At 34.7% G+C, this 15467-nt stretch overlaps 2 protein-coding genes across 2 annotated transcripts; one reads left to right on the top strand and one right to left on the bottom strand.

Moving 5' to 3' along the window:
- Window positions 1-4602: 4602 nt before the first annotated feature.
- Window positions 4603-6431, bottom strand: LOC130965480 (uncharacterized). The gene is made up of 3 exons (XM_057890239.1): window positions 6308-6431; window positions 5544-6031; window positions 4603-5436 (listed from the first exon to the last, which is right to left on the bottom strand). The coding sequence occupies exons 1-3, from the start codon at window positions 6429-6431 to the stop codon at window positions 4603-4605; spliced, it is 1446 nt and encodes a 481-aa protein (XP_057746222.1).
- Window positions 6432-11472: 5041 nt separating this feature from the next.
- On the top strand, window positions 11473-14959 carry LOC130969307 (subtilisin-like protease SBT3.4). The gene is made up of 3 exons (XM_057894966.1): window positions 11473-11885; window positions 12010-12107; window positions 13721-14959. Exons 1-3 carry the CDS (start codon window positions 11629-11631, stop codon window positions 13792-13794), a joined length of 429 nt encoding a protein of 142 aa, XP_057750949.1. The 5' UTR covers window positions 11473-11628; the 3' UTR covers window positions 13795-14959.
- The last annotated feature ends 508 nt before the right edge of the window (window positions 14960-15467 follow it).

The raw sequence follows: 15467 nt of genomic DNA, 5'->3' as shown, positions 1-15467 counted from the left end.
CCATGAGAAATTTGGGTGATTTCTCCATGAAGAATTATAGGTGTTTCCATAGGGTTCTCCTAGGTAATTCACCTTTTCCATTGAAGGGTTCTCAGGATCATAAGCTTCTTCCTCAGATGAAGCATCCTTAGTACTGCCAGGTGCATTTTACATTCCAGACAGACTTTGAGAAATCAAATTGACTTGTTGAGTCAATATTTTATTCTGAGCCAGAATGGCATTCAGAGCATCAATCTCAAGAACTCCTTTCTTCTGACTATTCCCATTGTTCACAGGATTCCTTTCAGAAGTGTACATGAATTGGTTATTTGCAACCATTTCAATCAGCTCTTGAGCTTCTATAGGCGTCTTCTTCAGATGAAGAGATCCTCCAGCAGAGCTATCTAAAGACATCTTGGATAGTTCAGAGAGACCATCATAGAAAATACCTATGATGCTCCATTCAGAAAGCATGTCTGAGGGACATTTTCTGATTAATTGTTTGTATCTTTCCCAAGCTTCATAGAGGGATTCTCCGTCCTTCTGTCTGAAGGTTTGGACTTCCACTCTAAGCTTACTCCATTTTTGAGGTGGAAAGAACTTTGCCAAGAAGGCATTGACTAGCTTTTCCCAAGAGTCCAGGCTATCTTTAAGTTGTGAGTCCAACCATATTCTAGCTCTGTCTCTTACAGCAAAAGGGAATAGCATCAGTCTGTAGACCTCAGGGTCAACCCCATTAGTCTTGACTGTGTCACAGATTTGCAAGAACTCAGCTAAAAACTGATGAGGATCTTCCATTGGAAGTCCATGGAACTTACAATTCTGTTGCATTAGAGAAACTAATTGAGGTTTAAGCTCAAAGTTGTTTGCTCCAATGGCAGGGATAGAGATGCTTCTCCCATAGAAGTCGGGAGTAGGTGCAGTAAAGTCACCCAGCACCTTCCTTGCATTGTTTGCATTGTTGTTGTTTTCGGCTGCCATGTGTTCTTCTTCTTTGAAGAATTCGGTCAGGTCCTCTAAAGAGAGTTGTGCTTTGGCTTCTCTTAGCTTTCTCTTCAAGGTCCTTTCAGGTTCAGGGTCAACTTCAACAAGAATGCCTTTGTCTCTGCTCCTGCTCATATGAAAGAGAAGAGAACAAGAAGATGTAGAATCCTCTATGTCACAGTATAGAGATTCCTTGATGTGTCAGAGGAAACGAAAAGTAGAAGAAGGAGGTAGAAAATTCGAACTTATCAAAGAAGATGGAGTTCGAATTTTGCATTAAGGAATATTGTTAGTCCATAAATAGAAGGATGTGAGAAGAAGGGAAGAGGATTTTCGAAAATTAATTAAAAAGATGTCAAAAACATTTTGAAAAATTGATTGATAATTTTCGAAAATTCAAAGTGGAAAAGAAATCAAGTGATTTTTGAAAAGGATTTTGAAATTAGAAATTAAAAAGATTTGATTGAAAACTTTTTTGAAAAAGATGAGGTTAAGAAGATATGATTGGTTTTAAAAATATGTGATTGAAAAGATATGATTTGAAAACAATTTTAAAAAGATTTGATTTTAAAAATTAGTAACTTGGCTATCAAGAAAAGATATGATTCAAACATTAAACCTTTCTCAACAGAAAAGGCAACATACTTGAAATGTTCAATCAAATCATTAATTGATAGTAAGTATCTTTGAAAAAGGAAAGAGATTGATTTTGAAAACATTTGATTGAAAAGATATGATTTGAAAAAGATTTGATTTTGAAAAACTTTGAAAACTTGAAAAAAATTGATTTGAAAACAAAATCTTCCCCCTTTGCCATCCTGGCGTTAAACGCCCAGAATGGTATCCATTCTGGCGTTTAACGCCCAAAATGCACCCTTTTTGGGCGTTAAACACCCAACCAGGTACCCTGGCTGGCGTTTAAACGCCAGTCTGTCCTTCTTCACTGGGCGTTTTGAACGCCCAGCTTTTTCTGTATAATTCCTCTGCAGCATGTTCTGAATCTTCAATTCTTTGTATTATTGACTTGAAAAGACACAACTAAAAAAATATTTTTGGATTTTTAATAATCAAAATGCAACAAGAATCAAATAACAATGCATGCAAGATACCAAACTTAGCAGTTTGTATACTACTGACACTATATGAGACACATAAACACTCAAGTCAAAAGAATTCAAAGATCAGAGTAAGAAATCATCAAGAATTATTTGAAGATCCTTAAGACACACAAATGTATGCAATTGACACCAAACTTAAGATGAGACACTAGACTCAAACAAGAAAATTTTTTTTGGATTTTATGATTTTTGTAAATTTTTTTGTGTTTTTCGAAAATTAAGTGGAAAAAGATATCAAAATTCTTAATGAGAATTCCAGGAATCAGTGCAATGCTAGTCTAAGACTCCGGTCCAGGAATTAGACATGGCTTCACAGCCAGCCAAGCTTTCAAAGAAAGCTTCGGTCCAAAACACTAGACATGGCCAAAGGCCAGCCAAGCCTTAGCAGATCACTGCTCCAAAAGCAAGATTGATAGATATCAACAAGCTCTTGTGATGACAAGTTGAAACCTCGGTCCAATGAGATTAGACATGGCTTCTCAGCCAGCCAGACTTCAACAAATCATCATGAAACTCTAGAATTCATCTTCAAGAATTTCGAAAAAAAATACCTAATCTAAGCAACAAGATGAACCGTCAGTTGTCCATACACAAAACAATCCCCGGCAACGGCGCCAAAAACTTGGTGCGCGAAATTGTGATCACTACACAACTTTGCACAACTAACCAGCAAGTGCACTGGGTCGTCCAAGTAATACCTTACGTGAGTAAGGGTCGATCCCACGGAGATTGTTGGTATGAAGCAAGCTATGGTCATCTTGTAAATCTCAGTCAGGCAGACTCAAATGTATAATGGTGATGAACGAAAATGACATAAAAGATAAAGATAGAGATACTTATGTAATTCATTGGTAGGAACTTCAGATAAGCGCATGAAGATGCCTTCCCTTCCGTCTCTCTGCTTTCCTACAGTCTTCATCCAATCCTTCCTACTCCTTTCCATGGCAAGCTTATGCAAGGGTTTCACCGTTGTCAGTGGCTACCTCCCATCCTCTCATTGGAAATGTTCAACGCACCCTGTCACGGCACGGCTATCCATCTGTCAGTTCTCAATCAGGCCGGAATAGAATCCAGTGATTCTTTTGCGTCTGTCACTAACGCCCCGCCTTCAGGAGTTTGAAGCACGTCACAGTCATTCAATCATTGAATCCTACTCAGAATACCACAGACAAGGTTAGACCTTCCGGATTCTCTTGAATGCCGCCATCAGTTCTCGCCTATACCACGAAGACTCTGATCTCACGGAATGGTTGGCTCGTTTGTCAGGCGAGCACTCGGTTGTCAGGCGATCAACCATGCATCGTGTTATCAGGAATCCAAGAGATATTCACTAGAGCTTTGATTGCTTGTAGAACAAGAGTGGTTGTCAGTCACCTTGTTCATGAGTGAGAATGATGATGAGTGTCACGGATCATCACATTCATCAAGTTGAAGAACAAATGATATCTTGGACAAAGAACAAGCGGAATTGAATAGAAGAACAATAGTAATTGCATTAATACTCGAGGTACAGCAGAGCTCCACACCTTAATCTATGGTGTGTAGAAACTCCACCGTTGAAAATACATAAGAACAAGGTCTAGGCATGGCCGAATGGCCAGCCTCCCAATGATCTCAGAACTAGATGTCCAAAGATTCCTAGATGTCTCTATACAATAGCAAAAGGTCCTACTTATAGAAAACTGGTAGCCTAGGGTGTACAGAGATGAATAAATGACATAAAAATCCACTTCCGGGCCCACTTGGTGTGTGCTTGGGCTGAGCAATGAAGAAATTTCGTGTAGAGACTCTTCTTGGAGTTAAACGCCAGCTTTTATGCCAGTTTGGGCGTTTAACTCCCATTTGGGTGCCAGTTCCAGCGTTTAACGCTGGGATTTCTTGAGGTGACTTTGAACGCCGGTTTGGGCCATCAAATCTTGGGCAAAGTATGGACTATTATATATTGCTGGAAAGCCCAGGATGTCTACTTTCTAATGCCGTTGAGAGCGCGCCAATTGGGCTTCTGTAGCTCCAGAAAATCCACTTCGAGTGCAGGGAGGTCAGAATCCAACAGCATCTGCAGTCCTTTTGAGTCTCTGGATCAGATTTTTGCTCAGATCCCTCAATTTCAGCCAGAAAATACCTGAAATCACAGAAAAACACACAAACTCATAGTAAAGTCCAGAAAAGTGAATTTTAACTAAAAACTAATAAAAATATACTAAAAACTAACTAGATCATACTAAAAACATACTAAAAACAATGCCAAAAAGCGTACAAATTATCCGCTCATCACTAAGTTTAACCTTGCAAACACTGAGAATGGCATCATGCTCACACAAGCTCCTAAATCGCACATACAATCATGAAAAACAACTCCACCAATACGACAAGAAACCAAACAAGGTCCAGGGTCATGAAACTTTTCCAGAATAGGCTTCAACAATGCAAAAATAGAACTACCCAATGACAATGTCTCCAACTCACCTATCCTATCCTTGTGCGTGCCCAAGTCTTTTAAGAATTTTGCATACCTCGGAATTTATTGAATGACATCAAGAAGTGGAATGGTTACCTCAACTTTCTTGAATACTTGAAGCATGTTCAAATCAAACTCCAGAGCTTTCTTGACTTTCTTTATCATGGAAGGGAATGGAATAGAAATGGATTCATCCATTGTAGCTTTCCTCGTGGGCTCTTTGAGGCTCACTTCTCCTTCCTCTTGTCTTATGCTCATCTCCTCCTCTTCATGTGGAGCTTCAACAACCACTTCTTCCTCATGAATGTCTTCCAAGGCCCTAGGAAGTATCTCCTTCAATGTAGTCCCCGACCGTAGTGTAATGGCATTGAGTGCACCTTTTGGGTTTGGAAGGGGTTGGGATGGAAGGTTAGAAGAGCTTGAGAGTTGGTTGGTGTTGTTGGTAGAGGGTAAAGCTAATATTGAGATCATCTTGGTGATATTGGCCAATTGAGCATTCACGGCACTAAATTGAGCCTTGCTATTCTCTTTATTCTTTTCCACAATAGCTCTAAGCTCATCAACTTGGTTGGTAGAAGAAGAAGAGGCTTGGTTGGGTTGTTGTCTTTGATGTGGCGCTTGGTATCTAGGGTAGTTGTTTTGGTTTTGGTGATTTTGGTTGGCTTGATGGTTATTGTTGTTATGGTGTTGGGATGAAGATTGGTTGTTATTGTTGTGGTGAGAAGAAGAGTTGTTCCACCTTTGATATTGATGATTCCCTTGTGCATTATCTCTCCACCCTTGGTTGGAGTTATTGCCATGAGAGTAGTTGTTGTGGCCTTGGTTTTGGTAGGGTGGGCGATTGTTATAGTTCACATTGGCTACGACTAGGGTGTACTCCTCTTGAATTTGGTGGCACTGATCAATGTAATGTGCGGTGCTAAAACACAAACCACATATCCTAGGAGGCCCTTTAATTTGAGGAACTTGGGTGAAACTTGGACGGCTTGGATGGAATAGAATGCCTTTTGCTCCTTATGCATCTCGGTGGGGATGGTAGTCATATCCCTAAGTACTTTGGTCAAACTTGCTTCGAAAGGGGATGCTTCCGCTACACCCTTGAGGGGGTTGCTCCTCACCCTTACGTGTTGTGTAGCATTGGCAACATCATTTATCAAGATCCATTCTTCTGCCTCTGTCTTGTTTTTGGAAAGAGAGCCACCACTAGAAGCGGTGAGTAGTCTTCTATCTTCCGCACAAAGACCTCCGGTAAAATAGCTTATGAGCAAGTGAGTGTTCAACCCATGGTGGGGGCAAGTCTCCAATAGCCTCTTGAATTGACTCCAATACTCATACAACGTCTCTTGATCTCTTTGCATTATTCCTGAGATCTCCTTCCGAATGTAGTCGGTCTTTTCTGGCGGGAAGAACTTGTCTAAAAACTCTCTTCTCAAGGAATCCCAATTGGTTACCACCTCATCCGGTTGGGAATAATACCACTCTTTCGCTTGCCCTTCAAGGGAAAAAAGGAAGGAAAAGACCATGATAGCAATCTCATCGGCCCCATGTCTTCGGGCCATAGCACAAGCCACTTGAAAATCTCTCAGATGTCTAATGGGGTCTTGACCCAGAAGCCCATGATACTTAGGGAATAAGTTGATCAAACTATTCTTCAATTCAAAGTTTGGGTCAAGATTGGAAAACCTCATTTGCAATAGTGGAAGAATTAGGTCCGGCGCCCCTTATTGATGCAAAGTAATCCTACGTGGCTCCGCCATGTGAGGTTCACCTGTGGAATGCGAAGATGTATCAGCAGTGCCAACAGAAGAATAAGAAGTAGCGGACTCCAAGTCGCTCTCGGACCCGTCTAGTGATTCGGTATGCTCCTCATGTAAGGCCGAAGTACTAGCCATATAGTCCAACCGACGCCTAGCTTGCCGAGTGCGTAACAAAGTCCTTTCAATTTCTAAATCAAGCTCGGCTAAGCTAGCGTTTGGTTGGGACCGAGTCATCAAACTTGGGAGTCATAGCTCATGTATACAAGAAATCTAAACTAAGGACAAAATATAGAAAGCAAGTAAACTATCTACACTATTTACATATTCACATAACCAATGCTAAGGCATGCGTTGCAACAATTCCCCAGCAACGGCGCCAAAAATTTGATAAGGCCAAAGTACTAGTACCGGTTCAGAATTTCACAAAATGAATTCGTCAATAGTATAGCTCCAAACCAATGACAAATCCTCTGATCAAATTTAAAAGAGGGATTTGGTTGTCACAAGTTCAACCCCAATAAAAGTTAACTGAAGTATTCAAACCTCGGGTCGTCTCACGAAGAATGGGCAAACATGTGCATTAACATTGGTTAGAAATCTGGGGTTGGAAGTCATAACACAAAATTATACTACTAAACTTATCATGCAAGGAAACTTAAAATGCAAGGAACTAAATCAAGTAACCAAATCAAGAGATCGTATAATCTATTTCTACTTTAGAATTAAGCAATGAATTAAACTAGAACTAAACAAATGATATTTTGGGTTTTTGAATATGAATAATAAAAGGAACTCTTGACTAAGCATGGGAATTGGGGTCACCATCCTTGTCTATAACCATAACTTGCTAATTAAGAGGAACCAAACTCACTAAGTCTACCTCCAAGAACATTAAGTACGTGACATCTACTCCTAGATTTGAGGTACGTCAAGTGGCTTGATCAATTTCAACCCATAAATCCTAACCAATCTACTAATTAGATTAGTAGTGGGTTGGTGTCAATGGGTGTCAACTTGACCACTAAGGGTTCTCCCATCAACAATCCAATGAGACCCAATGACTCAAGGTCACCCAATTCTCATAGCTTAGACCAAGAGTAAAGAGAACTACTCCATAATCAAAGAAAACATTTCATCAAACACATGGAATGCACTAACAAAAGACATGTTCAAATTGCAATTAAATTGGAAATTATAAGGACCCACTAACAAGTATCTATAAAGAACAACTCAAATAACGCTAATGATCATAGAAAACATCAATGTACTCGAATCCAAGATCCATAATATTCATGAAATGGGTAGAAAATTGGAAAATAACAAGATAACATAATTCAACACAAGATCTAGCAAAATTATACTAGGGAATTCAAATTAAGTTGTCATAACTAGCAATTAACAAAATCCAATCCAGAAATTCAACAATGGGAGATCAAAATCAAACTAGATCTAGAGAGGAATAAGGGTTTCTCTCTAGAAGAACAAGAACCAAAAAAACTAGCAAAAATTGTGTCTAAGTGTGTAATGAGTGACCCCCCCTTTTCTCCTACAATCCCTGGGTCTTTTTCCTTCAGAGTGTGCTTGGAATTGGGCCTAAAAAGCCTCAGAAATCTCCAGCCACGATTTCATTAATAAGGTCACATGCTGGACGTGACGCGTACGTGCCAAGTACGCTCGCGCGTCGATCGGCTTCTCAATCCACGCGTACGCGCAAGGTGCGCATGCGCGTTGGTGCGGTTTTTCCTATGCACACGAAAGCATCAGCTGTGTGCGCCGATTCCCAGCAGCACGCATCCACGCGTGCGCGCCATGTACGCGTGCGCGTCGATGCTCAGACTCCAAAGCTCCAAAGTTCCATGTTTCCTCACTTATGCATGCTTTCTTTCCATCTTCTAGACCAATCTTGCCCTGTGAACTCTAAAATCACTTAACAAACGCATCAAGGCATTGAATGGTAATAGAAGAGATCAAAATATAGTATTTTTGGGGCAAGTAAGCATGTTTTCAATCATGAGGCAAAATAATGAAGGAAACACAAAACCATGCATTTTATGTGGATAAGTGCAGAAAGTATTGACAAAATCCCCTCAAATCAACACAAGATAAACCATAAAATTGGAGTTTATCAAAGCGTGCCACGTTTTGGGGGCTACTTTCCGGGCCTGGGCTCCGAATCCGGTAGCCCAACAACAGGCAGACTCTAGACTCTGCTTATCGGAGACCCGCGTGATGATACAGCCCGTTCTGAGAATTCTGCCCGCGCCACCTCCGGCACTTAATGTCACGAATACGCATCGTATCTTTCCGACTTAAGGAGCACCGGAATCCTATAAGAAAGGGACCTCGATTCTCCCAAGGTATGCAACCTAACCCTAGCTTTCGACCTTATAGACACTTTTCTAACTTTGGCATCAGAGTGTCATTGCAGGTTCACCCTATTCGATTCTTACTCAATGCCCCGGAAGAGCACTATCCAAGGAACGCACATTGCCTAGTCACAGTCTCGTCAAGTCAGGTCTGACCTGAACAATAATTGGATACATGTGTAAAACTATTTTATAGTGATAGTATCAAAATTAAATTCTTTAAATTCATGCTAAATGACGTTTTAGTCTCTGAGAACAAATTCTATCAATATTTTAGTATTCTTAAAAGTTAAATTTTATAATTTTTAATATAGTTAGAAAATCTTAATTTTAAAGGATTAATTTTAATGTTTGTAAGATTAATTTTAAAATATTATTTTAATTCTTTTAGAATTGAATAAAAAGTTATTTTAGTATTTTTAATATTAAATTTGAATTCGTAATTACTAATACAATCAATCAACCTTAGTTAATCATATAAGATAATTTAATATTTTTTAAATTAATACTTACAAGGATATTTTAGTCTTTAAAAAATAAATTAAAAGGTATTTTAGTTTTTTTAAAATCAATCTTCAAAAATTGTTTTGTTCTTTTAGAAATTAATTATAAAGGTATTAATTTTTTAAAAATTAAAATTTAAAATTTTTAACACAATTAAAATTTTTATAGGTATATTTGTGAAATATGTTTGATGTGATACTTCTATATTACTTGTTTCCTGTATTAATTTTTCAACTAATCTTTTTTTATATTCGTTTGAATTTTATATAAGAAAAAAATTCTTACAATTTCAACTTGTATTTACAATTAAATATATTCAAAAAAGTGAAAAAAAGTCAGTTATTCTCAATATACTTTTTTTTTTTTAGTTTAATAGATTTGTTTTACATGATTATTGTTTGTTTCTAATCCAATTTTATATTTTTTTTAACATTTAAAAAAAATGGAATTCCATGTGCATATATATGAAATAAAGTAAACTAGATACCAACTAGAAAAACTAAAAAAATTAAGACCCAAATAGGCAAATACCATTGGATCATGCCAAAAACTCCCCTTATCGAACTCAATTGTGTGAAATCCTAACAATAGTGACTGGGCACTTGCCCCAATGTGTTTTCAATTTTTTTTATAAATAAATTAAATTTATTTGGCCGAACTTTTAAATTTACTTTTTTATTTTTTTATTTTTTATTATTATTTAACTTAATCAAATTTAGTTCTTGTGTTGTCATTTTTTTTGTTCTATTAAACTCTCCTCTTATTTTTATATTTTCAACTTTTTTTTTATTTTTTATCTAATGGTCATCCTTTTTTCATTAAAAGATAAATTTTAAATTCACCATTTTTTTATATAACTCTCCATGACTCTATGTATGTATTTTTCAATTTCATTATTTCTATTTTTGATATTTTCAATTGAAAATTTTAATTCAAACAATTATAATTTAAGTATTAATCTAATGTTTTATTCTCTTCATGATTTATATATTTTATTTTATTTTCAGTTTATTTATCCTTATTACTTGTTTTTTTTTTTTACTTTTGTCTATTATATATACCTATGTTGCATATAAAATTTTAAAATAAATTGATTAATTTAATAATTTAAAATAATTTTTTATTTTTAGAAATAGTAATAAAAAATATTTTAATTATAATACATAATTAACAGATGCATAAAATTTTTCATCTAACATTATATCAAAATTAAATTAAAAAATATATAACAAATTTAATTTTAAAAAGAAAAAAAGAAAAAAATTATAAATTAAATTTTTATTATTTTATAAAACATACTTTTTAGATACAGATTTAATTTTTTTAATATTTATATATAATTCTAATTTTAAATTATAAATACTAGTGTATCGTTAGGCGCTAATGTGCTAATTAATTCAGTCTTTTATTATTAATTGTGTATAAAAAATTAGTTAGGATAACAAATTATCTATAATTTAATTAAAATATTTTAAGTTTAAATTTTAAAAATTATCTTCAATTTTTTTATATTTTTTATTAATTTTTTGATATCAATATATATTATTTTAACATTAAATAAAAAAATCTCACCATTATTAATATGTATAACAATTAATATATATTGATATTAAAAAATAATCTTATTAAAAATTTTTTAATATTAAAATAATATATATTAATATCGAAAAATTAATAATTAAAAAATTATTGAAGGGTATCTTAGAAAAATAATTTAGTTATTAAATTTTTTTAAAAATATTTTGGTAAAAATACAATTTAATTAATAAAAAAAATAATTTATTAAAGGGTATTTTGGTAAGTAAAATTAATGACAAAAAATAAAATTTTGTTAAAAGGTATTTTTGTAAAAAAATAATTTATTTTTTATTGAAAAATGAATAAAGTTAAAATTAGTTAACACAAAAAAATTAAAATGGATTAAAGAGGGGTTTTTTAAAAATTAGAAGGAAGGAGAATGTATATTTTATAAATAAAAAAAAGAAGAGTGTCATTTTATCATCTTGAAAGAAAAAAAAAGTAAAATTTTCTCTAAAAATAAAAAGTGATTTTTTTATAAATTATATATAATAAATAGTATTTTAAGAACAAAAATATTCTCTAATTTTTTTAATTTTTATATCTTCATATAATTAATAATGTTTAACAAAATTTATTATAATATATACTTTTATTTCACTTCTAAAATTTTTTTGGAAATTTGGAGCTGGCTAAACCGTGTACGTGACCAAGCCATCAATCCAAAGTTCTCATTTCTAAATTCTGCAACTGCAATACGTGTCAAATAAGGAGAAATATCTGTAAACTCACATAGTGTGACCCTTGTTTGCAACGCCAAAATGGTGTCTTCTTTGGTAAGCAAATGAAACTACCAACTTAAAAAACAAACAAATATACATTCCTACTCCGTCAATCCGTGTCCGCGTACACGACCTTGTTATATAAGAAAGACAATCAAACATATGATCATCACAGTCACACCCCTCAATCCCAATCCAAAACCCAAGCCAAAGGCCTCTCAATCTCGATCATATTTCCTTGTTTTCTTGGCATTGTCCCTGAATTGCATCGCCATGTCGGATTCCGCTGCCAAAACCCTCGACTCTGAGGCTCTCTCTTCTGCTCCGGCGGCTTCGATTCAAATTGTGTACACTGAGAAGCCCCACGACGAGGAGCCTGAGGCTTACCACATCAGAACCCTATCTGCTGTCCTTGGAAGGTGCCTCATTCATTCATTCTCTTACCTTTTCTTTTCGTTTTTTTTTTTTTTGAGAAAATTGACCGAAATTGAAGTATTTTTTTAATAATTTTATTTTTGGGTGAAACTGGGTTGTTGACTGTAGTGAGGATGCTGCGAAGGAAGCTTTGGTGTACAGTTACAAGTCCGCAGCTAGTGGGTTCTCTGCTAAGCTTACTCCAGAGCAGGTTGCTGAAATTTCAAGTGAGTTTCTTATTTCACATAATAATTTTTTAGGGTTTTAGGGGAATGTTTTGAGAGTGGAAAGTTTGTAAGAAGGAATCATAGTAGTTTTGAAATTTCAAGACTTCGAATGCATTGGAAGCAAAACCCCCCTTTTTATTTGTTTTGAACCTCATCTGGTCTGTGATTTTTCCCTCCCGTTGAAATTTTCTGATGTGTTATGGGTCACCTGTGAACTATGGGTAATTTGTGCTATCAATTTCATGTTCTGTTTATTTAGGGTTTTGATTTGCGGTGGCTTTTGGCATGTTTCCTGATAGATGAGAGTGAGTATTTTTATCTCTGAACATTTGGATTGAGCTTGTCATATATAGGTTTTGAAGTAGTTAAGATTCCACAAGATGGAAATGTACCACTGAAAAGGTATTCTCTGGCTAAATAATCTGTTTCCTCTAATGGGAGATGGTTTATTGTTGGACTAGTTTGAGCGGTTGTGGTATTTGTTTATTCTAGGATAACTGGTTCACTTTTTCTTCCCTAACTGCGATTACTCAACAATTAATCCAACCATAATACACTAGACAGCTTTATAAGCAACTGGAATACATGTTTGATAGTAAGCTTTTCAAGAAAACAAAATAAGCATTACAAACCATTGGATGAAAGATTATCTTCGCTAGTATTAAATATGATGAAATGATAAAATGCTCTTGTAATGCAAGTTCCTATTAGTCTAGGGGGTACTATGAATTCTGTATTAGGATAAAGTTGGTTAGAGTTAGTTTTATGAGTGATACTCATTATTATTAGTTAGGTTAAGTATTAGATATTAGGAACCAGCACCCGTAAGATTTAAGAATCAGTCCAGCCAAGAATCCTTTCCTTTTAGTGATCCAAATAAGTTTCCCTATTTGAGGCACTTCCACTTGCCAAGCTCTATCCTTTTGTTTGCATGAAAAGATATTTTTAAGGCTTCCCCCACCCTGCTGAGTGCTGTTCCATTGCAATTATAGGAATCTAAAGAATGTGATGAATGAATCCCACCAGAAATCACAGGGTTTCGTATTGTGAATAATTGAATATGGGTTTATTAGATTCTGCGTTGTGAATAATTGAATATGTGTCTCCAATGAACTTCTTTTTGCAATATTTTAGGATACGGACAATTACTCGAGTGACTGTTTGTTTTAGATTATTTTACCATTAAATCTTTTTAACTGAAAAAAGAAAATCAATTTTGCATATTTTGTCGTTTTTAAGTAATTAAAATCTAAAATAAATATGTTTTCAGTTTCTTGTTGATATTAAAATGGTAGCTTCTCGTAGAGACTAATTCTCAACTATTTTCAATTATAACGCAAAACTGAATGTTGGAACATGTGTTCTTAATTCTTATTTTCAGTCATTAAGTATTTCAAATGAGAACCTCATATTACATCTCAACGTTAGCAAGTGTAGTTATTTTCTAATTTTCTTATAGGACGTTTTCTTTTTACAATCTATCTATATCTTTGCAAATAATTATTTTTTATTGACCATAAGTTGTCACACTATATCTGTTGCCCTTACTTTTTTCCCTTTTTCTTCAAGTAGTACACATTTTAATGTTTCATATCTCTATCTTGCTTTTGCAGAGCAACCCGGTGTTCTTCAGGTTGTCCCTGACAGGAAACTTCAACTCCATTCAGGACCAAATAGGCTGCAGTAGAGTAGAATAGAGTTGAGGATAAGCAATTTCTATATGGTTCTCCAAAACATGTGCCTGTTCCTAAACCGATTATGACAAATATGAAATATGTGGGTTCAGAATATCCATTATATATTATTACATGAGCAATGCTAGGGAACCAAAAGGGTATTAGCCAAAAACCAGCCAAAATATTTTTGATGAATTCAAAATTTCTACAAATTAATATATATGGATGTTTCTTCTGCTAAGTATCAGAATGTTTTTTTTATATTAAATGGATGTTCTTTTATTATTTTTTGAATTTTTTTGTATTGCAAATGTGAATGCCTCTATTTCTTTAAAAATTTTATATTTTTTTTAAAATTTTATAGATATTTAATTATTTTTGCTAAAATATAATTAGATATTTCTATTGTTAAGTATTATGATGTTTTTTTTTCATATTAAATGAATGTTTTTTTATATTTTTGTTTAAATGCTTGTAACATTCACGAGAAATTTTGTTTATAACCTGGTTGGTGACATTTAAGTCTAAGATTACAAAGGAAGAGAAGTTTGTGTCCCTAGCAAATCATCTACATAGGATGATGATGGTATTTATGTGATAACAGAAATCAATTAGTGAAAAGGTGGATTTGGATTGAACTTGACAGATTCCTTCCATATGAGCTCCTTGACATCCTCTTCAGTGCATGTTGGATGCTCAAAGTCAAAACTGAATGGCCTCGGACAAACCGGCTCATCATTGATGGCCTCCGTCGCCTCCTTAGATAGCACAATCGGCCTCAGTCTTATGCCGGAGCTACTCGGTCTCGACGCGCCTGTTTCTGTCGCTGTTGACGCTGGCTCCGAGAGGGAAGTCACGTGCGCTAACGCGTGAAAACTCCGAGACTCGAACCCGAGTCCGAACATAAGGTTCATAAGCTTCCGATCTGGTAAAGACAGTTCCGACTAGAAGCGGAAGCGATTGGAGGAGTGGGTTGCGGTGGGGAGGCGGAGAGGACCTGACGGTGAGAGAGAGACTGTGTGTATGATTGTTAGAGGTGGATAGATTAATGTGAGAGAGAAAATGAAGGTTTTTATAGGTTTTAATTAGTTTTAGTTAATCAATTTTTAATTTTTTAAATTTTAAATTTAAAAAGTTTAAAATTAATTATTAATATAAATTAATGTAGTTTTGTTTAGTTTTTGGCGATTAAGCTTTTGGTTCTATATACTTTTCCTTATTACATATATAAGCTCAAACCAATTGCCTAGAAGATCAAAGTACTCAAATTCATGATCGATTCTACCTTTGTTACTATTATACATATTCAGTGAATAAAATGATTAATTAAATAGCCGCAATAGTATTATTGTAGCAATAGTACTATTGATACAATAATATTCGAATTCGTGGTCTTTAAAACATTTGACCAATCAAATTAGTTTTTAAAAAAATATGATTACAAGTTAAATGGATCTTTTCGTTAACTAGATGATGTATTGTGGGACATGATGATTTATGTAGAATCAAATTAGATTTTTAAAAATATATGCGCATGTCATTTTCATTCTTAAAGTTTTAAGATTGAGCCAAATTAAGATATGGATAAATCTCTCTTAAATGGATACAAATTAAGGTTTTGGAGGATAAGTGGGTATTAATAAAATATAAAGTAGAATGGACTCAGTTCTAGAATTTATTAAAG

Source organism: Arachis stenosperma, chromosome 3 (genome assembly GCF_014773155.1).
Source record: "Arachis stenosperma cultivar V10309 chromosome 3, arast.V10309.gnm1.PFL2, whole genome shotgun sequence".
NCBI classification, from domain to species: domain Eukaryota; kingdom Viridiplantae; phylum Streptophyta; class Magnoliopsida; order Fabales; family Fabaceae; genus Arachis; species Arachis stenosperma.
Note: the sequence above shows the minus strand (reverse complement) of the source record. Positions and strands in the feature narration are given on the sequence as shown.

What these genes read in the sequence shown, in the direction of transcription:
- LOC130965480 (XM_057890239.1), bottom strand. Translation starts at nt 6,431, where the DNA reads ATGGCTAGTACTTCGGCCTTACATGAGGAGCATACCGAATCACTAGAC. An exon ending in TACATCTTCGCATTCCACAG is followed by an intron (nt 6,032 to 6,307) that starts GTGAACCTCACA and finishes TTTCCCTTGAAG; the next exon opens with GGCAAGCGAAAGAGTGGTAT. An exon ending in AGATGCATAAGGAGCAAAAG is followed by an intron (nt 5,437 to 5,543) that starts GCATTCTATTCC and finishes TACATTGATCAG; the next exon opens with TGCCACCAAATTCAAGAGGA.
- LOC130969307 (XM_057894966.1), top strand. Translation starts at nt 11,629, where the DNA reads ATGATCATCACAGTCACACCCCTCAATCCCAATCCAAAACCCAAGCCA. An exon ending in CTATCTGCTGTCCTTGGAAG is followed by an intron (nt 11,886 to 12,009) that starts GTGCCTCATTCA and finishes TGTTGACTGTAG; the next exon opens with TGAGGATGCTGCGAAGGAAG. An exon ending in GCAGGTTGCTGAAATTTCAA is followed by an intron (nt 12,108 to 13,720) that starts GTGAGTTTCTTA and finishes TTGCTTTTGCAG; the next exon opens with AGCAACCCGGTGTTCTTCAG.